Source organism: Phodopus roborovskii, unplaced genomic scaffold (genome assembly GCF_943737965.1).
Source record: "Phodopus roborovskii unplaced genomic scaffold, PHOROB, whole genome shotgun sequence".
Lineage (NCBI taxonomy): Eukaryota > Metazoa > Chordata > Mammalia > Rodentia > Cricetidae > Phodopus > Phodopus roborovskii.
Window position 1 is genome coordinate 23,153,480 of NW_026126469.1, and position 22,727 is coordinate 23,176,206.

Consider the following 22,727-nt stretch of genomic DNA (forward strand, 5'->3'; position numbering starts at 1 on the left):
TCTCAAGTTGTGAGGTAGGCTGAGAACTATCCCTTCCTGTCGTTGAAAGGCACCACCATCTGACGCCATGTTTCCCGGAGATCCCTGGGGCTTGCGAGAAACTCACTGACCTCTTATTTCTGGCCAAAAGGCAGCCAAAAAGCAGCTGCTTCTTTTCTAGCAAATGACTTCACCCTCCAGGGCCTCAGGTTGGCCTCAAGTTAAATGAGAAGCTTGGCTGGCGATTTGCTGTGATCCCTTCAGCTCTAAAAATGCCACATTAGCTTCTCATTCACTTGTGTCTGTGTTTGTCTTGGCACAGGGTAACCCCAGCATGGTGTAAGAAGGGGTCCCACTGGAGCGCTGGCTACACACCTGACGTTATACTTCATGGCCTCGAAGATGTGCCGCTGGCAGTAGGCAGCGGCAGCTGGCAAGGCTTGGGGAAGTTTAGGCCTGTGCAGGGTTAAATTAGGGAAAGCGACTCTGCTAACTTCCACAGTGGCAATGGCCATGTTTTCAGGAGCATCATATTCATTGCACAGAAGGAAGTACAACCTGAGCAAAAGGATAGCTGTGAATCTTGTTTTGGAAGCCCAGGTCTTGCATCTAGTATCTAGCTTTCAACCCTCTTTTCGGTTACTTTACTTATTTATGGTGCAGGGGTGGGGGCATAGAGTCTCACTATATATCCCATGATGGCCTTGAAGTCTCAGTCTTTCTGACTCCACCTCCCAAGTACTGTTTTCAGGCTGAGCCACCAGAAAGAAATTGAGATTCAGAAGCATCATTCACTAGCCTAAGACCAGATGACAGATGCAGAGAAAGACTCAGCCTGTGTCCCACCAGTGGATCCCTCCCCACACCCGCCAGTTTCCACAGGGATATACACAGACACATACAGACCCATGTACACGGGCAGACTGTTCACACAGACACCTCCACCATCCTCACCTCATCAACACCCAGGACCAACACAGCATGGCCTTCCCCTGGCCCCAGCCACTCGTCCAACAGTATTTCTAAGCGATTCTCTAAGCTCTGTGGGGATCAGATGATGACACAGGATACATGGTTTCTGGAATCATGGAGTTGACCCAAGGTCCTCTCTAGGGTGTAAGATGAGGTAGAGGCAGGTTGGAGAGGAGCATGTTATATTCAGTCAGTGTTAGGAAGTGCTGAGAGCCACGGTGGGGAAGTGTGGGGGTGAAGGGGAAAACATGGTCAGGACACTGCTTCTTCCTCAGAGCAGTGAAGGAAGGCATCATGGACATCCAAGCTGGTGTCTAGAGGGCTTGGTGAAGCCCAAGTTATGGCAAAGGATGGTGTAGAGAGTGTTACATAGAGGAAAGAGCATGTACAGAGGCTGGAGGTGGAGGAACACAGCTCTTGGCACACCTATGGGGACTCCAGTGTGGCTCACACTAGTGCTCAGGTAGGAGGCAGTGTCCACTGAGGCTGCCGAGGAGGTAGGTATCTGAGAGTGAAGAAGGGCTAATATGTCTGGTGCAGATGGAGTCAGTGTCTGGGCTGAGCATGTCAGGGAGCCATTGAAAGACATTGAAGGGCTTGGTAGTACAGTCTGTTTAGACATTTTCCTTTTGTCCATGTAACAATCTATGTGTATAACCATTTTGTGATGCTTTATTAAAATATCCTGGTTGTGGTTTCTGCAAAGATAGAGTTGTTCAACTTTAGTGTACTTCCCACCTGTTTTTGTCTCTGGGTTCCTGTGGTTGGTGCCAGGTTAGTTCAGATAGCTAGTATGATCAAGATACCATGGCTATGTGGGAATGGGAGTCAAACAGCTTCTAACTGTTCCTCAGCCTCTGTCTTGACCTCTTGCCTTAGACTCTAACTGATAGAACATTGACTGATCAGATAACATCCCTCACAAATCCTGAAAAGCAAGTTCGAAGTATGATTCGAAACACATGGCTAGCAAATTTTACTCTCATCCTAAGCAAAATGAAACTACTAATATCCGATTAGCTAAAGCTAAAAGAAATTACTAATTACTAACATGAATGACACATGGATTATACAACATGTTCAATAAATGATCAATTTATTTATATTTAACCAATTAGAGGTATCCTAAGGGCACTTATACAGTGATCCATACATAAAGAACTAGATAAGTACATTATTAAAATACTTATATTTGCTTGCATATATATGCAGGGTAGCCATGGAAATATTTTCAAAAAATAAACCAACAGCCATTGCTTTGAGGGAAAGGAATAGGATGGCTATGGTAAGGGATGGAAGGGAGAGTTTTTTTTTTGTTGTGTTTTTTGGAGACAGGGTTTCTATTTGTAGGCCTGGGTGTCCTAGAACTCATTCTGTAAAGCAGGTTAGCCTCTAACTCAGAAATTCCCCTGCCTCTGCAACTCAAATGCTGGGATTAAGGGGGAGGGAGAGTTTTTTGTCATACATTTCAGAATCCTTTATGTTTTCAACAACAGGAGTGATGGTACTTGATTTATTTTAAAAAACTGTGCAGCAGAATTTCATGTAGTAAAAATGAATAATATGAATGTTCAATTGTAAACATGAATAGTTCTCCAAGATTTACTATTATTTGAAATCAGCATCTTTCAAAACATATGCATTTGTGCTGAATAGTTTTATGTTAAGTTGACATAAGGTAAAGTCATCTGATGGGAGAGAACCTCAATTAAGAAAATGCCTCCATAATATTCAGTTATAGAGTATTTTCTTAATTAGTTATTGATGGTGAGGTGCCCAGGTCATTGGGGGTGGTTTCATCTCTGGGCTGCTGGTCTTGGGTTCTCCAAGAAAGCAGGCTGAGCAAGCCAGGGGAAGCAAGCCTGTAAACAGCATCCCTCCACAGCCTCTGCATCAACTCCTGTCTCCAGGTTCCTGCCCTATTTGACTTCCTGTCCTGACTTCTTTTGATGATGAATAGCAATATGGAAGTGTAAGCCAAATAAACTCTTTCCTCTCCAGCTTGCCTTTTGCTCATGGTGTTTCATCGCAGCAAGAGAAACCCTGACCCAGACAGCATCCTATAATTTTTTTGTGTGTGAAGAAACGATAAAAATGGTTTTCTGTGTATTTTTAGATACACTCAAAGGACAGTATCAGTGCCACAGCACAACACAAGAGCAAGGAGCCACCTGCCCTGTGTGCATTTAAATGAGCAGAAACAAAATCTTCATTCCCTCAGTAGGACTGCACCATTCAGGGCTCACCAGTCACACATGGCTAGTAACTGCTACATTAGACAGAATATATGGACTTTTCCATAATGCAGAAAGTTCTGCTTGATAACACCAGTGTAGATAAACCAGCCCAGACTGGTAACTGACTAACAGAGTGACAGCCTTATGAGATGAAACTTTATATATTTTCCAATTCTTCTCATATTGTTTGATAGTTTTTTTTAAAATAGCCACTTTGGTGATTGATGTGCGAGGACCCAGCTCCACATCTGGGCAGGTGGTACTGGGTGCCATAAGAAAGCAGGAAGTGAAAGACATGGGGATTGAAAGAGCTAGTGAGTGGCGCTTCTCCATGGTCTCTGCTCCAGTTCCTGCTTCAAGGTTCTCCTGGAGTTCCTGCCCCAACTTCCCTTCATGATGACTTGTGGTTAGGGCATGCAAGCTGAAACAATGCCTCCCAGGTTGCTTTTGGTCATGACGGTGTTTATCACAGCAATAGAAACTCTTAAGACACCAAGAGTAGAACATTCCACCCAGAAGTCAAGAGAGTTACAGAAGGAGTTGCCAGAGGAGCTGTATTAATTTTTCTTTTGCTACAATGAAACATCTGAAGTGGTTTTGGAGTTTCATGGGTATATGATGCTGGCAATGACTCGGCCTTGGTCAAGGTCCTTACAATGCGATAATAGGATTTTGTGTGAGAGGAAGAGTTCAAATCACACCAGGAGGCAGGAAGCCAAAGAGCTTGATACCCCATGATACCTTGAGGGGAAACACCTTCAGCTGATTTCAGGGTCTGCCACTGGGCCCACATCTTAAAGGTCCTACCATCTAATCTTGAATACTCTGTGGACCAAGACACAAGGAATCTGGGATGGGACCGAAGCACAGGAAGCCATTCTGGGAAAGATGTAATGAGATTCTAGAGCAAACACAGATTGGGAGGCACTTAGCAGGCCAGGGTGACCATGGTGCCCCATTTCAGGCCCTCCTGGGCTGTCTTCTAGAAACACAGGATAAAAACACTTCTAGTACCTGCCCTCTGGCAAACCGAAGCTTAAATACTTTTAATTCTTGTGGGTCTAGAGGAGGAGGTGGGGCACTGGACTGAGAGGTCCACTTCTGAAGTCTCCCAAGAGTCAAAGACAGGGAAGGGAAAAGGACACTGCTTTGAGGAGGGGACAGCTATCTGAGTGGAACAGGAGCACAGAAGGGCACGTTTAAATGGGGGCAGAATCAGAAAGGACAGTAGGCATGACATCTGCTTGTGAAGAGTTGACAAAAATTGCTGGAAGGCTAAGAGGTGGAATGGAATAGAAGTGTGACCAGGAAGCAGATGGAGGGAACTGTCACATAGCTTTCCACCTCCGAGGGAACTTGGATTTGAAATGTTAAAAAACCTTCTGGTTATCATCCACAAGACAGAGTGAAACATTTCCTAATAACCTATAATAAATAAATGGGACAAACTTTAAACTCTGGTTTATAGTCACTCAGGCCAGACTTCAATTTCCCTCTAACTGAAGGAAGTTCATTCCTTGACTGGGGACAGTGTTTTCTCAACAGCAATGACAGAAACCACAGGAAGGACGTGGTAGCTTTTGAAGGTGGGTCTTTTGAGATTGGTCCTTTTTCGCTTGAGTCTAAGGAGACAGGTTTGTCCAGATCGTATTCCTCTCCCTGGAAGAGTTGTCCATGCAGTTAGTACTGTCCCTGTCCCTGAAAACACAGCCCACACAAGGAAAGTCTCCCTAGTGCTCTCCTGAGAATGTGGATCTGGCTTGATTGTGCTATACCTGTATGCTGGTGTGGATCCCGTGCCTCTAATCTAGACTCCCCTTCAGGGAGAGAGCCCACCCATCCTACAGGATTCCACTCCTCTGAGTCAGCGTTGATGTTATCCACTTCCTACTGGGATGTGTATGAAGATCAGCTTGGGACAAGTCTGTCTTTTGAATGAGATAGTGATTCTCCCTTAGGGACAGAAAATGCTTGTTCATTCCTTAGTTCCTTCTGACTCAGAGGCTGATGCATGGTCAGAGTGTCATAAATGTTGGTGGCATTTGATGTCCTTCTCATCCTGCACCTATAACACCAAGTTACTGTTATCGTTGAGCTGACCATATGTGCTAGGAGAAAAAAAAAAAAAGATTGTGGTTGGTTGAGTAATTCTCCCCCTCCCCCAAGGAGGTCTACATCCTTATTCCTGGAATCTGTGACTGCTACCTTATATGGCAAAAGGGACTTTGCACATGTGACCAAGTTAAAGATCTCGAGATGATGAAATTCGCTTGGATCACCTAAGTGGTTTTATTGCGACCATAGGGTCTTTATAATAGAGGTGGGAGATGCAGATTTGAGAGGAGAGGTGGGGGATGAACACCAATGATAAGATGGGGACCACAAGTCAATGCATAGGGATGGCTTCTAGAAGCTAGACATAGACTCTTCTGTCTTAGAGCCCTAGGGAAGAAGCTAAGCCTACAGGCCTAATGCAGAGGAGGAGCCAATGGTCACAGTCTGCAAAGGAGCTCATTTGTTTTGACTCAAGGAAGGAAATAACGTAAGGAATTCTGACAGCTGATGGAGGTGAGAGGTAGTTGAGGTCTATACAAGGGCAGGAACCTTGGGAGTGGGAATAAGTGGCCAGCTGGAGCTGTACTGGTATTATAATGGACAGGGATGTTGGGACCTAGAGGCAGAGGTGGGGAGTCTGGATTCTCCACACCAGGTCCTTTCATCTATTGCTTTCTGCCTGGCTGGATTTTAAGACATCTCACCCCCTCTCACCCAAGTGCCTCCAGAGGCATCTTTTCTGCTCTAGAAAGCTCTTCTCTTTAATTCTAAGTTTGTGTTGGGAAGAATGAAGCTGATCAGACCCCCTTCCTGCTGAGATGAAAACAGTTGATAATGACATAAATCACCCACAGCCTTAGAGCTTTGGAGCCCTTAGGAGGCATTATAGAACCGGAGTCACTCTAAGAGAAGCTCTGTGAACCCTGTGGCCTAGGCAAGGCCACTTGACCCGGCAAGTCATCTGGTTAAGGGCATTCGAGAATCTCCTTTTCAGTATACTACCTGGTCCTTCCAAGTCTAGTCTAACCACTTTCCTCTGGACAGGGTCTCATGGTACAGACAGGTTGACCTGGAATCTGCTATACTATATAGCTCATGATAGCTTAGAACTTGAGGTTTTCCTGCCTCAGCTACATGAATCCTGGGACTATTCATATACCGTTCATAGTACCAGTTTGTTCTAGTGGTCATTTGAAATGAGCCTGGGCTGCCTAAATGGTAGGACATTGAGTTCTCCACTGTTGTTGGCTCTCCTCTAGATATCTGTCAGGTGAAACTCACCTCTGCCTGATTAAGGCAAAGTTAAGAAGGGATTATACAGTCAGACAGAGTGAGACATGCTTCATTTAGAACTTGGATTTGCCAAGTACCACTTATGTGGTCTCAGCAACATTGCTTATCTGAACCTTTCTTTTCTCATCGAAAAATAGTGGCATTATAAGTGAAATAATCCAGCCACAAAGGGAGAAATACTTCCCTCCCATGCCTGTGTGGTCCTTAGAGTCATATCCTGGAGACAGAAACTAGACTGGGGATTCTGGCCCTGTGGGAGGGGAGACCAGGGAGTTAGCATTTAATGGGGACAGGACGCTGTTAGGGAAGGAGAAGTAATTCAGAAGATGGACAAGGTGACAGTTGTGCAAGAATGTGAATGTGCTCAGTATTGCTGAATTGTATACTTAAAATGGTAAAAATGCTACATTTTATGTTATGCGTACTTTGCCATAATTAAAAACAACTGCTGGCATAGCTCAGTGATAGGGAACTCACCTATCATGCTCAGGGCCTTGGGTTATATCCCTATCTCTGCAAAATAAGTAAATAATTAAAGCCTAAAGAGTAAAGCTATTAATAATACCTACTTTTCATTATTATATACAACCATATTACCAAGCTATAGTGACCAAAACAGCATGTTTGACATTAAAAAAAAAAAAAAAAAAAAAAAAAAAAAAAAAAAACAGATACTCAAACTAATAGGACAGAATGAAGATTCCAGAAACAAGCCAAGAGATTCACAGCCAGCTAAGTTTTTACAAAGGGACCAAGACTATACAGCTGGTCTCTTCCATCAGTTGTGCTGGAAAAAGTAGATACATAAATGTGTAACAATGAAACCACATCCATAACAAATGAATCACCTCACAAATAAATCATCTCAAGAGGGATTGAGACAAATGTAAGACTCCAAATTATGAAACATCTAGAAGAAAACCACAAAGGAAATGTCTCAGGACATTAGTCTGGGCAAGGACTTCTCAGACAGGACCCCAAAAGCACAGACTCCAAAGGCAAGAGGAAAAAGAAATCAATCTCATCTTAGCAAAGGAAGTTTCAACATGGGGACAGGCAATTTGCACAAGAGGAGAAAATATTTGCAACTCTCTCATTTGAAAAGGGATTAATGACCAGAACATACAAGGCACTCCAAAAACTCAACAGTAAAACCATCCTATTAGAATGTATGCCAGGGCTGGGGACGTAGCTCAGCTGGTAGAGTACTTGCCTAGCATTTGAGAGGCCTTGGCTTCAGTTCCCCACGATGAATAAACTGCACATGAAGATGCACACCTGTAGTGCTAGCATTCAGATGGTGGAGGCAAGGGGATCCCAAGTCCAAGGTCCTCCTTGGTCACACGGTAAGTTCACGGCCTCATGGGACTCCGTCTCAAACAACAACAAAATAAGTGCAAAGAATCTGAATACATGTATCTCAAAAGAAGATATCCAAGTAGCTAAAAGTGTATGGAACAGTTTTCAACATCATGAATCAGTGAAATGTGAATCAAAGCTACAGAAGCTCTCATCTCACTCTACTTAGAATGACAACTATCAAAAAAAAAAAAAAAAAAAAAAAAAAGAGCACTAGCTAGTGGGTATATAGGGAAAGGGGAAGTCTCTGAATGTTGGTGGGAATGAAAATTAATGTAGCCATTGTGGAAAAAAATGTGGAAGTTTCTCAGAGGACTGGGGAATAGAATCACCATGGGATCCAGCAGTTACACTTCAGTATTTATATCAAAGAAAAGGGAAATCGGTATGCAGGAGAGATTTCTACAGTTCTACATTTATTGAAACACTGTTCATAATAATCAAGATAGATTGTCAAGATAGGCATCATCAATAGATGAACATCATGTATATAAGATGTTTGTGTATATATGTATGTGTGTTATTCAACACACACACACACACACACACACACACACACACACACACACACTACTAAAAAGAAGCAAATCCTGTCATTTGGGCACCAGGGATATGCCTGGGGAACAATGTAAAATATGTTAGGCAGAGAAAGGCAAACAATATTTATTCTCATATGAGGAAAGCTAAAAAAGTTGGTTTCATAAAAGTAGAAAGTATTGTGCTTACCAGAGGCTGGGAAGGATGTGAGTTTGAGAGGGGATGGTTAGTGGGTACAGTGGTGAAGATGGTTAGGATGAAGTACAGTTGGGTGATTATCATTGACAATAAATTACATATTTCAAACAGTTACTAGAATGATTTTAAATGCTTCCAAAACAAAGAACTGATTGATCTTTGAGGTGACAGACATGACACTTACCCTGATCTGATCGTTTGTTACTCATTGTACTCAAATGTCACATTGTACACCATAAATGCATGCAATCATTGTATGCCAATGACAACATAATACCTGCCTTCCAGAGTTGTTTTCAGAGACACATGAGTCAACACTGCAAGGTCTTGTAAGTGGCAGAGTGTCCATAAACAGAAGCCATAATCGCACACCTCTGACTGATCAGAGTCCTATCAGGCAACAGGTACAGCACACAGGGTAGACACATGACATCCAGTAGGCTGTCTGGCTCTTCACAGATCCAGACTATAACAAGGATTTTTGTTTTCAGGAATTCACCATGGAAGGGTATTTTTTTTTTTTAACAACTGAGAACTTGGATTAATATCACACGATTATCAGGTGTTGGGGTTGGTGAATATCTCAGACCTTGTTGGGTAAGAGTCCAGCCGGTACTATGCCTTTTCCTCTAATCTCTGGAATCTTTGTTGAGACCTGGAGGTGGAGGTAGTGTCCTAGAGACAGGCCAGGTTGAATCTCACGGGTCTTCCCAGCTGTGACTGGAAGAATGGTCTGGAAGCTAAGTATCACTGGCTTTAAAGAAGGGCACAGAAGCCAAGGAATGTGAGCATCTAGAAGATGCAAAGGTAAGGACATGGATTCTTTCCCAGCTCCCTAGAAAGGAAAACACTCCTGGCATGTGGTGAGACATGTGTTGGCCTTCTAGTACTGGGGGTAGTGCTCTAGCTTTATGTTATGTTGCTAAGTCTGTGGTGAGTGGTTGTGGCAGCAACAGGAAATGAACAGGAGGGCCTACAGACCGGAAGGCCACCTCAATGCTTAAAGCTGGTTTTACTTGCTGACAACAATGAGCACCCTTGGCAATTTCACTTGTCATCTGCAACATTTACAACCGTCACTGCCTAGATCACCTTGAATGAGAGTCCCCCTTTAAAAGCACAGGGGATACACACACCACTTGCTGTGAAACTCTGCTAACTTCCAAAGAGCGGAGGACATACTCCTTGGCCGGTGCTATGTGGGTCTGTTCCTACAGCCCAGCAGAGATGCAGGTGCTTCAGAAACAGGCACACGTGAAGGGCCTTCTGCCCAGGCATTCCCCTGTCCCATCAAAGATGGATGCAAGCTTTCTGTTGAAATTGTCCCTTCTCCTGAAGTCCAGATGAAAGCAGCATGGCTATCACTGTAATTACAAACTTCCATAACACACACACACACACCCTTATTTTGGGTTTTGTTTCCTTAGGAGACTACTGAAGAAATGTGAAGATTACTAAAGAAATGTGAAACTTGAAAAGTTTGCCATGGTCCAGCCCTGGCTATGTATACCAACAGATAAGATTCCTAAAGCTGGCTTTTCAATGCAGCCAACCATAGGAAGTGAATAATTTTGTGTAACTAAGAGAATAAAAGAAGCAGCCACGAGGGACTTGTGGGACCGTGCAGCGTTTGTTCTCAGAGCTCTCAACTTCCACAGCTCTGGAGCCACATTCTGAGTGATGGGGCTGAACCTAGGCATGACTTCCCAACACCATGCTGACCACATCTCCGGGAATCCACTAAGGCAGCCCTGGTTCCTTCACACTCAAAAATGACACAGAAGAAAGTCTGACGTCATAGGAAAGCAAACCGACAGATTTCCTCCAAAATAAAGTTGGAAACAAAACTCAACATCTCCAGACACTCTGTTCCCATAAAACATTTTAAAAGTTTTTTTCCCCCTCTTCTGGCTGAAAAAGCAATAATTTATGTCCCCCTGTTGACATTGGGTGCAATAGTAAAAGAATTCTGAGGCTAATCAAGTCACATGACTTCATTTAACTGCTTTTCCCAGCAGCCAACTCAGTGCGGCTGCACCTTGGATCTACAGGCCACAGCCACCAGCATCACCGGGATGGAGTTCATCTGAAGAACTGCAGACCACAGCCACTGGCATCATCAGGATATGGCTTATCTAAGCAAGCCCTGGAAAGCAGGCGTGTGAGGAAGACCCTGGCAGGAGCAGCCAGCATGGGTTCTACCAACTTGCTGAGCCCACTGGTGCAACCCTGTGTTTCCCATGCAGCCACTGCAGCTTTAGCACTTGGGCAAACAGCCCCTTAAACATCTATTCCATGTTCATTTTGTTTTCAAGGGATCCAAACACATGGGGAATTTAAGGAGTAGCTAACCAATCTTTAGCTAACATTAATATTGAATTTAATTAATATTTATTTTTGAGGCAGAGTCACTCTATGCAGTCCTGGCTGTCCTGGAACTCACTGTGTAGACCACACTGAGCTTGAACTCACAGAGATAGATCCTCCTGCCTTTGCCTTCCAAGTGTTGCTATGGAAGGCATGCACTCCCACACCCCATCTTTGAATTACATCTTGAAAGAACTATATTTTTCTCATTGTGGCTGAAAATTTTTTAAACTCATATTTCAAAACTCACACTCTCCCTAGGGACTCTATCCCTTTCATCCTGGAGCCAAATTGTCTCCAAGGGCATAAAGGAAAGGGAGGTGGGATCTGTGCTCCATTTAGAAGTCCAGCTTCAGATGGGGGAATACAGGATGTTCACAGACGACGTCATAGATGTATTTTCCCGACCTTAAGCTGAAGGCCCTGTGCCCAGGTCACTACCTTTTCAGGCTGCTCCATTGTTGGTTCTGAGCATACTTCAGAGCCTTGCATTTAACACTGCTTTCTCTAGAAAGGAAAATGGCCTCTCTCCGTTAACACCAAGCCCACTTTCTAGCCAATAACCAAACAACAAAGGATTTTCCAAATATGGACCCAAAGAGACATGTGCACTTTGAAGACCACACTGACACTTAAATAGCTAAAGCTTATTAAGAAAGCCAACAATTGATGCCAAACGGCTGAGTCTCTAAGTGAACAGAAAGACAAAAGCCAGAAAGAGGAACAAAAATATGCATTGAAGGGGAGGGGCCAACAGGGAGGTGTCGATTTATATGGAAGAACTGACATCATTGTTTCCCAGTAATGCTCAGCATGCAGGAAACAGATGGCTAAGAAGAGCTGGAAGGGGCTTCTTAGGGTAATGGGGGCTCGCAATGCTTCCAATGTTGCCATTAGGAACCTACTTTGAAAAAGCAGGAATGGAAACTCTGTTGCCACTTTAATAAGTTATCTTGGAGGTTAGTCCAGCAACACACGGGAAAATGGAACTCTCACAGCCCACTGCCAGCCACGGCTATTTGGAACCAGAGCAGACGAAGCCATAGAGAGAAACTGAGTCTCCATCAAATACGGTTGGAGTCCTGAGTCTTCCACTTCCTGGTTAGGTGAGAGTAGCAAGTAACTGTGTGAGCTGGTCCTCACTTGTCAAACAGAGACAGATGAGGTTGAGGCTGAACACTTTTATGCCATATAGCTATAAACTCAAGAAACCAAATTAGCCAAGTGTGTTGGTGAATGCCTTTAATTCTGGCACTTGGACAGAGGCCGGCATGGTTTATATTCAGGCCAGCCAGGGTTAGTAAGACCATGTCTCAAAAAAATAGTTTTTAAATTATTATTTTTTAAATGGGGAGAAAGGGTTGCCTGACCACCTGAACTGGATCAGCAGATTCCATGGTAGAAGGGGAGAACCAACTTCCACAAGTTGTCCTCTGACCACTCCATGCACAGACACTATAATAGTTAAAAAAAGAGGAACGAAATCAGGGTGGGCAGTTTCTCCTCTTTCTCTGAGCATGTGTGTGCTTGCTGGTGTTGGTGCTGGGGCGTGTATGAGTACTGCGTAGAAGCCAGAGGAGAACATCAGGGGTTACTACTCTTCAGGTGTGGTCCATCTTGTGTCTGGAGATGGCCTGTCCCTTGTCTGGAACTCACCAAGTAGGCTAGGCTGGCTGGCCAACAAACCATAGGGATCCACATGTAGCCACACCTCCTTTTATTTTTTGTTAAAGATGGGTTCTGAGGATCAAACCTGGGTCCTCAGGTTTGTGTAGCGAGCACTTTACTGACAGATCTATCGTCCCAGGGCTCTTTTCTTTATTTCCGCTATCGTGTTCTTTCTTTCCTTTCTCCCTTCATTTTTCTTGGGTCTTAGTTGTTTGTTGTCATCATTTTCTTTTCCTCCTTCTTCTTTCTTTTGGGAGGTCTTGCTATGTAGCCCTGGCTGGCTTCCTAGCTGCTTTCAAATTCACTATAGAGTTCAGCATCCTGAGTTCTAGGATTATAGATGGGTACCACCAAGACCTGCACAGTTAACCTTATCTTTCTGTAAAATCTCCTATTTTTCTGTGTCCAGGAAAGAAACAGGCACAGGGACAGCCAGCCAGACCAGGGGCCATTCTTATCCTTGCAGCTGCTGTGTGCTCACCTAATAATGGATTCCCTCTCCTGCCCTGGAGACATCTCTTAGCTGCCTTTCCAGAGTTTGGATCTCCTCAGGCTGCAGAGGCTGTGACCAATCACAAGGATCAGGCAAAGCCACATAGTTTCCCACCTCTAGACTCCAACAACCCCTCTCCCTGTTTCTCTGTGGTCCCTTACAGTCAGATGATCTTTGTTTTACTGCCTTTCCCAGCAACAGATAATCCTTTGTCTAGTGGCTGTCAGTCAGCGCTGCATATCCCTTAGTTATACATCCTCTGTAGCCCTCACTCTTCTTTATACTTTGTAGAAAGTTCTTTTCTTGTCTTTTGATCACCTCTAGGCCAGGGCCAATCTGAGAACACCTTTGTAAACTCAGTAGGGCAGTGGTTCTCAACCTTCCTAATGCCAAGGTTGTTTAATGCCTTTCCTCTTGTTGTGGTGACCCCCAACCATAGGATAGCTTTCGTTGCTATTTCATAACTGTAATTTTGCTACTGTTATGAATCATACTGTAAACATCTGTGCTTTCCAATGGTCTGAGGTGACCCTTGTTGAGAATCACTGCAGTGCAGTCTAGTTCATTATCATTCCATTAGATCTTTGTTGCTTTAAATTTTGCTGCTGTTATTGCTTTAATTTCAAAGTCCCACCAAGGTAGTTTCTGATAAAAACATAAGGATGAGGTTGGAGGTGTAGGTTAGTGCTACAGTGCTTCCTTGGCATGTGCAAAGTCATGGGTTCCATACTCAGTACACACACATTAAAAGCTGTTTTTTGAAAGCAGACCAAAACAAAAAGTCTAATCATAAAGCTCCAGAGAAAGAGCTATTCATATGTATCTCTGAAGTGGCCCTTTTCAAGTGTTGCTGACTTATTTATCTGCTGGCTGTTTCCAGCTGGGTACCAACATCTGTAACAGTATGAGCTGGTATGCGTCCTTTTTTCAGGGGTATGAGTAACGTTCAACCCTCTCCCCTCCAAAGGCATTCTGGGCCAGCATCAAGACATGGGTGTGGTACCAGAGCATGATGTACCAGCCAAGCTTGAACTAGAACAAAAAGTGCCAGAGACTTGATCTCAGAAACTTCATTGGTTCACACCAAGGAGTGAGGTGGCAAAAGACAGTTTTTTGCCATGTTCCATGCAGAGCCTAGGTTATTTTCTATCTGGGACTAGCTGCAAGCTCTCCCCCTCCCCCCACCATATAAAAGAGTCTTGGATTCCTGATAATACAGCATATGAGCAGAGTTCTCATCATCAGATATCTGAAAGGGCTACCACACCCACTTCCTAGATAGGAAGCTAGATCCAACATAGACACCAATAATGATCATGTGCCCACCAAAGGCTCACAGAGATGGGCATGACCCACTCCATCTGTATGAGCTACCTAAGCTGAGCTTGCCACCTGCCTACACACAGCCAGGAACATCACAGAATAGTGAGCAAAATAGAGAAGGAACTGGGGGGGGGGCTCTGACTCTAAGGCCATGGGTATTTCCAGAAGGAAGAGGCTTGTGGCTGCAATGGGCAAGAGAGGACCTGAGGGAACTTGAAAGCTGGTGGGTTTGGATAGGTGTGTGTGTGTGTGTGTGTGTTCTCAAATACATGCAACAAGATGCTTACAAAGCAGCTTGCAGAGAGAGGACAAAGTGATTCTCAGTACCCAATTGTTATGAATATTTCTGATTTGGGCTGGGAGGAAGCAAAGCAAAAGACAAGACATTTATTTATTTAGGTTTTGTGAGGGACAAAACTACAAAATTATGAATTCTCCTCCTCTGGGAGATAGGATTCCAGCCTAAGCCTTGGCTGTCTTATAGAGCTGAGTTTAAATCTTGCATTTCACCATCTGGATAATCTTGGTGAACGATTTAACCTCTCAGAACTCAGTTCTCCTCTGTAAAACAGGTGAGTGTGAAAACAATTTTTAAAGAGGTTGGGAATACTCCCTTCTGGGAACAAAGTGACTTACACAAAAATAAGAAAACCAATATTGATGGTCACTCCTGCTAACTATAAAAGCAATGATATGGTCTGGTTTAGAATGCAGCCTTCACACTGGTTTCCTTCTCTCTTTCCAATAAGCCTTCCTTTAGTCCCTTCTTTCTCTTCCCCTCCCCCTCCAACCACCTAGCAAACTGTAGCCAGTCTGCTTTTTCCAGTGGAGGAGAGTTCCTTATTTAAACCTTTATCTAAGGTTTCATCCAGGGAAGAGCAGTTCAACAGGGGAGGCTGGCCAGGCTCCTAGAGACTAGCAGGCTGCGGCCCCGCCTTACATAGAACTTGAGGCCAGCCTTTTGAGAGAGAGGCGCCAAGATCAGTTCAACTCAAGCATGGCCTTTGTGTTGGAGCCTTGGGAGAAATACTTAAGAGGACTGGTTGGCACATGCACTCCTAATATTAATTTGAAGAGTGGGAGAAGTGGGGGGAAGCAGGAGGGATGCTGCATTTGATTTAAACGTGCGGCACACAGTATATGGGAAAAGAACTCATTTCGTGTTCCTGGCTTGAAGGCTGACCTGTAGGAACCACAAGAAGGAAGTGGGGTCCTGAGACCCTTGGGCCAGAGTTGGATAGCTCAGTGCGGGCAGTCTACTCTGGAGGGAATGAGCAATAGGAAGCCCTGACTAGGTGGTTTTTATCACTACTTTCTTCCAGAAACATTAGCCACGATATCCAGTGGCAGAGTGGGTGGTGGTTAAAGGTTCCCATGCCCGGCCTGAGTCTTGGAACTTTCAGCCCCACCCACTTCCTCCACCCACTGCTCAGACTCACACTCACAGCATCGAATCCTAGGGAGGCTTTTTTTGCAGAGAGGCCATCCTTGGGAACAAATCATCCCAGGAACAGCTTGAGAATTGTCTTGGTCAACTAAACTCTGGAATTCTTAGTGTTTCCCTCCCTAACAAGAAAACGTTCAGGCTAGCTGGCAGATGGTGTACAGTGCTGACTGGCCTCAAACCCACAAAGAATAGACAATCACATCCAATATGTGCTCTTTGTCTGTCTCCTGATCCAGTTGTAGGGGTGACCCACAAGCTCTCCCCTATCTAGCAGATTGGTCTCTGGCTCTGGTTGGGGGTTGGCATGGGGAGGGAGTAGGCTTCCTTAGAGGTAATGACACTGAGACTTCCTGAAGTTGGGAGGCATCTGGGAGGCTGCCAGAGGGGTTGACTTGGGAGAAGTGAGGGTAAGGGTGTTCCTGTGGTCAAGGAGCTCTTGGCAGAGATCCGAAGAGCCTGCAGAAGGGAACCATGTGGTAGGTGGAAGTAGCTGTTTCCATTCTCTGTGTGGGTTGTTTGTTATACCCAGAAACAAAGCAGTCCCAGCTGGCCTGAGGGTTGGCCAGGCAGTTTGCTCTGGGCTTAATGCCTTTATCCCTTCTCTTGCCTCTCCTGTTTCACTCTTGGTGGTCCCAGGTAGGGATGCCTCTCTCTGCTCAAGCCCCTCAGGTCCCTATTCCTTTTTTACAATCTAGCCAACTAGGCCCGGCTTCTCTTTCAGTTGTCAGAGGCCTAGAAGTAATTGGCTCTCTGGTCTTTAAAAAACTTGCTGTGTAGCACGGGCTGACCTCTAGCTTGAGATCCTTGTGCCTAACCCTGCTTTCAGATCTACTGAAGCACACTTGTCTCTTCCACGCCTGCGCAGTGACAGTCTCCTCAGCAGCTCTGGGAAAGCCCTGCATCAAATGGACTCCCCACCAGTGTGGCAAGCAGTCTTTTTTCATTCTCTCTGCATGGTTGATGAATGTCCTCAATTCATGAAAGCCTCATTCAGTCTTGGTGGATGTGGTAGGGCAAATCCAAGCTATTTTGACAGTAACAGGTTACCATGTGGGACTTACCCATTACCTATATTAACCCATGTGTTTTCACATCTATTACCTCTGTCTCACAAGAGGAGAAACTGGGCCCAGAGGAAGGAAGCAAGTCTCTTCAGGGCCAGTCATCTGGGAATAACCAAAACTGAGAGTCTAGGCAGGAACATTCCAGCAGTCTTAGTGGAAGCCCCCAGCAAAGTTCCCTGACTTGGATTAGGGAAGGCCTCTAGAACTTTGCATAGCTGCGACCCACTTGGTGAGGAATTAGCTGGAGAAGGCGTGCAAATGATTTGCCAGACAACGATTATGCTGCAGAGGATACTGTCCCTGTCCCCCATTCAGCAGAAAACTATTTGCCTTCTTTGCTGTGACCTTGCTCTGTTTATGTCTGTACAGTATCTTGTCTATTTAATAGGAGACCAAAGTTTTCAAATTTTCTCCTACAACTGCCTCCTCAAAGTCAACTGGTGTCAAAAGGTTGGTTGGTTGGTTCACATCCCTGAGACTATGCCCATCTTTCTTTCCCACTGCATCTAAAACATGGCTGGCATAGAGATTTGTTTATTGGATTAATAAATAAAGGAAATGAATAAACAATGTGAGGGAACTATTTAGCTTCAGAAATGAAATGAAAAGAAGCGACAACTGATGTTCCCACTGCTCACCCTCATCTTTTGAAACACTAGTAAGCTCCCAGCAAGCTCAGTATTATATTTGCATTGGCCAGTGATTTGTTAGGAACCATCTGTCACCTCCCAAATCAAATCTACGTTTTCAGCCTGCTAAGGATGAGAAAAAAATATCGTGAGCAACTAAAAGCTTCACACTTTTTATGGAACATTCAGAGGGGATTCTACTTATGTGGCCTACAGACAATGCACTGTATACAGGCTCTTTACCCTATCCACGTACCAAAACCATATAGGAGAGATTTTGATTTAGTTGGACTGAGATGGGCCCTTGCATTACCTTTTTTTTTTTTTTTTTTTTTTTTTTTCCTTTGAGAGATGAAGAGAGGATCTGACCATATATCCCAGGCTAGCTTCAAACTCTTGATCCACCTGCATCAACTTCCCAAGTGCTGGAACTACAGGTGTGTGCTATCATGTGCAGTGGCATCGCTAGTTTAAAAAGCTTTCCAGGTGCTTAAAAAAAAATCTGTCATCATCATTTGAGTGCCATTAAGGTGCTAGGTGAGATCGATCTCATTTTTCCCCAAGGAGTAGGTAAAAAGAGTAATGACAGATCAGAAAGGCAAACAAGTCTTAGCTCTTAAAGTGTGGCCCAGAGGACAAAACAGTTTTCCCCCTAGCACCTCTTACTTGTCCCCTGGCTCCTGGTCCCACCATCCCTAAGCTCTGCTAGAAGACCCAGAATACTTGGGGATAAATAAGAAATGACCATGAGCACATTCCAGGTCTCTTGGCTTCAATCACATCAGTACCGTGGGTAACAATAACCTGATGTGTTAGGGAAAAGTAGACTCCGTACATTGTTAGCAGAAGTAGGGAAGCAAGCCCAGGTAGGAAGAGAGAATTAGCCAGTTCCCAGGGGAAGAACTTCAGGTTGAGGCAGGGTCATTTTGCTGGTGGGTTAAGTGAAAAAGGTCCTTAATAGCCACCTTATGGCCTGCTGTGGTGCTCTTATCAGGTGACAGAAAAGCAGCCAAAGGCTGGGGGTGTAGCTCAGGGTTAGAACTCTTGGCTACCTTTGGGAAATCCCCCTTTGATCCACAACAGAGGAGGTTGAAGGGAGAAGTTGCAAGTTGTCACACCAGGCCAGGCTTCTGTGCTGCTGGGGATGGTCACAGCAGGGTGTGAACGTGTCATCTATGTGACTGCCTGCAGGAACTGCATATTCAATGTGTACAAGTGAGTTTCTAAGAAAAGGTAGCTCAGCTTCCCAAAGATTAAGCATGATATCTGGCCATGAGTAATATTTACTTCAGGCTGAATAAAAAAATTGTCACCTTTTCACCCTGGCCTGTGTGATATGTCCGAGCGGAGGTATCAAGGCCAGGCTTGGTGAATTAGAGAAGAAGCTAACCAGCCATCCTTTGTGCTCCACCTCTCTCTCCCCTAGAGCTCTCTTCACAGCTGTAGCTTCCCCATATCCAGAGGGCCCAAGCTCAGCTAGCATCACCAGCTTTGTCCTCCACTCCAGCCTGTACCTTTGCTCCCTGTGGCAACCCAGGATCTTGGTTGTTTTTAGGTCTCCATTCTTCCTGTATATCGTTTTGCTCCCAAACTGAAGCCCATTCCCCTTCCTAGACCCAGTGTCCTGCCCTTTAACCCCAAAGTCCAATGAACATGGTTCTTGAAAGGTCCTTCCTAGCTTCCTGGTTCCTGGTTGTCACTCTGATTTACCACCTTCAACATTCTGAGATGCTCTTAAAAGGTCATGGGCAAAAGGGTAGTGCCCTGCTCTGCCTTTTCTCGACGGAGTCAAAATCCAGGCCTTGTCAATTAACTAATACATGTCTCTACATTGTTTTAGAAAAAAAATTACCAATTCTACCATAACGTGCGTGCTCTCTCTCTCTCTCATGCATGCGCACGTGCGCGCGCGTGTACACACACACACACACACACACACACACACAGAGAGAGAGAGAGAGAGAGAGAGAGAGAGAGAGCAGTGAATTTTGGCTGTGTTGGGGCAGAAATTCTATTTAGCATCATCTATATAAACTGCTTCTTATTTATGGCTGGGCTGACTTCCACGGCATACAGTGACAGTGTGGGGATCCAGAGTGCCAGCTGTCTTTCCTTTCAAAGCCAAGCTCTATTCAGGTATGTCCAGTCTTGAAAGGTTGCTCATCTGTGCCATGGCTGTTTGCTTCAATCCGGGGGTGGGGATCATTAAAAGAGAATGTTGATTTACACATAGGAGCCAGAAAGAGGTCTGGATCATCTCCATCCTTTGTGATAGATGAGCCTTGTGTCTCTACTCCTCTTGGGCCAGCTTCCCCTCTCCTTCGCAGGACGGAAAGCACGGAGTACCAGCACTCTGTTATCTTTTCTTTTGAACATCAGTTTCCTTCCTCCTTTACTAAATGAAGCACATAGAAGTCCAAAATACAAAAACAGGTTTGAAAGAGGAGCTGCCTAAGGGCGCCTCTGAAGTTCTCTCCCAGAGCCCTAGGGTTTTCAGGCTCTTCCTTAACCTATGACTTTATAAGAATGGGGCGTATCTAGCAGGCCCCTTATACAATTCTCACAGTGTGTGTGTGTGTGTGTGTGTGTGTGTGTGAGTGTGTGTGTGTGCACGTGCGCGTGCGTGTGCACACACATGCATGTGAGTGTCTGTGTGTACCTGCGTGCATGCCTCTGTGTGTGTGTATGTTTGTGTGAACAACACCTACATGACAGGAGGTGGCATCCCTGGAGCATGCTCAGTGTACCAACAGGTTAACACTAGGACCCCAGCAAAAACAAGTGGAGACAAACATTTCATTCTTAATTTCAGACCACAGTGGTTAAGATGTGTGCTTGGGCTTCTGTCAAGTTCAGAAAGGCTCAGTCCAAGTGATTTTTATTTGAAAACGACCTCTCCAGAGAGTCGTTGAGAATTCAATGAATTGACTTCAGTTTGCCTCAATTTCAGAGGTGGTTTTGAAACCAGTGGTTCCTCCCAGCTCTAAAATACTGAGCCATTTGTCCTAATGACACAGCAGACTTTGGACTCCCGAGCACCACAGGAATATCACACCACTGCAAATTACTAGGGGTGCTGAGTCTTCAAAAAAGGGGAGTCAAACAAAAGCACTGTACTGTTTCTGGGATGCAGGCTTGATATGGACAAACCAAGTTGCTTGGGAGCCCCGGAGTTTTCCTGGAGGCAGAATGATTGTGCCCAGTTACATGGCCCCAAGTTTTCTGTTGTTGTACCTATCTCTGAATAAATACATGGCCCATGTTAATGTGCTCATTTCTCTTCCTCTGAAGCTTTCAAAGAAGTTATTTATTATTTATTTATTTTTATGCCATGGCTAAGTGCATAATCGGTCAACTTTACAAAAGGAGTCATTTGGTGCTCATTTCCCCCGGTTTTCCTGTGTTAAAAACTTTTGCCGTCCAGCGGCGTTATTGTAGCTTGTAGTCTAGGTTGCTTTGATACTCCCTCACCCAACAAATGTTTAAATCGCCTCTGCTGCTGGCTCCTCCTTTTCTTTTCCCAAGCTGACTTTGACTTTTCTTTACAGCCTAAACTATTTTAAAGCTGAGGCCCTCTGACCTTTTCACAACAAACTTCTTGCTGGTGACACGCCAAATGCTAATCTGAAAGCCAAGAGCAGGCAAAGGGTCTGGGGGGGGGGTGGGCAGAGTCGGGAGAGGTACTATATATTTGGCATCAACTCAGAAATCAGAAAATATATTTGTGCAACCACTCTCCCAGCCAGGGTCCCCTTCCTCGCCCCCACAGTACACTGCCTGCTACCCGACACTTCTAGAGAAACCTACTGATGACAGCTCCACAAGTCCCCCCCTCGCGACCCCAATCTTTCCGTTTCAACACCCAAAGTTTAAGATCAGAGCCTCCCAGGGTTCAGCCTTGGGGATGGCCGGTTACCGCCACAGCCACACCACCACTCATCAACCACTCCTATGACACGTCGGACAGACACAGCTCCTGAACGTCCGGGTGGCCGGGTTGTGTTTAAGAATAGTGTACTTTTTTTTTTTTTTTTTTTTTTTTCAAGTACAGCGAGCATACGAGCCTGGAAGACATTAAGTCGTGAACTGCATCCAACACACCCCAAGAGAATCCATAACCCTTAAACAAAAAGGGGGAGGGGGTACATTACCATCCTGTCCCGAACTTTCCAGATACTCTGTCAGGTCACATCCAAACGCACTGGCGCCTCCCTTTCGTTTCAGCTTCTGCTTGGCACCCTTGTTCTTCATGAGTTAGTCCCACAGAGGCTGCCCCTCCGTCTCTGCTCTCTGCTCCGCTCGGCTGACGAGGGTTTCAGGGTCGGATCACCGGAGCAGAGCGGCGCCGTGGGTCGGCATGGGCGCGCAGATCGGGCCGTGCACCGCCCCGGGCGGGTGTCACCTCCCTACTCGGGCTCCCTCGGTGTCTCCCCGCTCTTCTCCGCTGAGCCTTGCGAGGAGCTGGGGCCGGGACGCGGCGGCGAGGGGACCGCCCCGGAGCTGTGAGTGTGCTCCGCCCTAGGCCCGCGCTCGTTCTGCCTTCAGACCGCTGGGGGACCGCGAACAGCGAGCATCCCGTCCCCTCGCCCGCCCTCGCGCCGTCCCTTTTTTCCTGTCTTACAAATCCCAGGATCGTCCTGCTCAGGAAACGCTGGAAGGAAGTCAGCTCGGGAGGGGGGCGGAGGTTGGAAATTTTTGGCAGCTCTTGAGTGTGTGTGTGTGTGTGTGTGTGTGTGTGTGTGTGTGTGTGTGTGTGTGTGTGTGTGCAGTCGAAGGAAGTGAGTGGGTGGGTTGAGCCACGCGGGTTGGGGGAAAAATCGTACTCGACCGAAGCGAGTCTGCGAGTTCAGAAATCGCCCAGGGCCGCCCCGGAGGAAATCGGCCTCGCGAGGACCGGTGGCCACCCGCCCGCTTCCTGCCACCAGCCCGGCTCTGCAGGGAGGGCACGGGATGGATGCTCACGAAGTTGTCCTCCTTGTCATTCCAGTCTCAAGACTTTCTATTTCAGTGCCTGCCTTTCTCCTCCGCAAACACAAATGACATTAACAAAGACTGGGAGTCCAGAAACCTGACCAGCAGAGTCTTTTCGTTGGCCACTCCCATCTC

General features: G+C 45.5%; 1 protein-coding gene across 1 annotated transcript in view; it reads right to left on the bottom strand.

Moving 5' to 3' along the window:
- Arhgap31 (Rho GTPase activating protein 31) overlaps nucleotides 1–22,337 on the bottom strand; it is a 108,703-nt gene extending 86,366 nt beyond the window's left edge. The window contains exon 1 of the mRNA XM_051191483.1: nucleotides 21,773–22,337. Coding sequence (XP_051047440.1) covers nucleotides 21,773–21,872 — 100 coding nt within the window. The 5' untranslated portion in view covers nucleotides 21,873–22,337. The remainder of the gene's footprint in view (nucleotides 1–21,772) is intronic.
- Nucleotides 22,338–22,727: the final 390 nt, after the last annotated feature.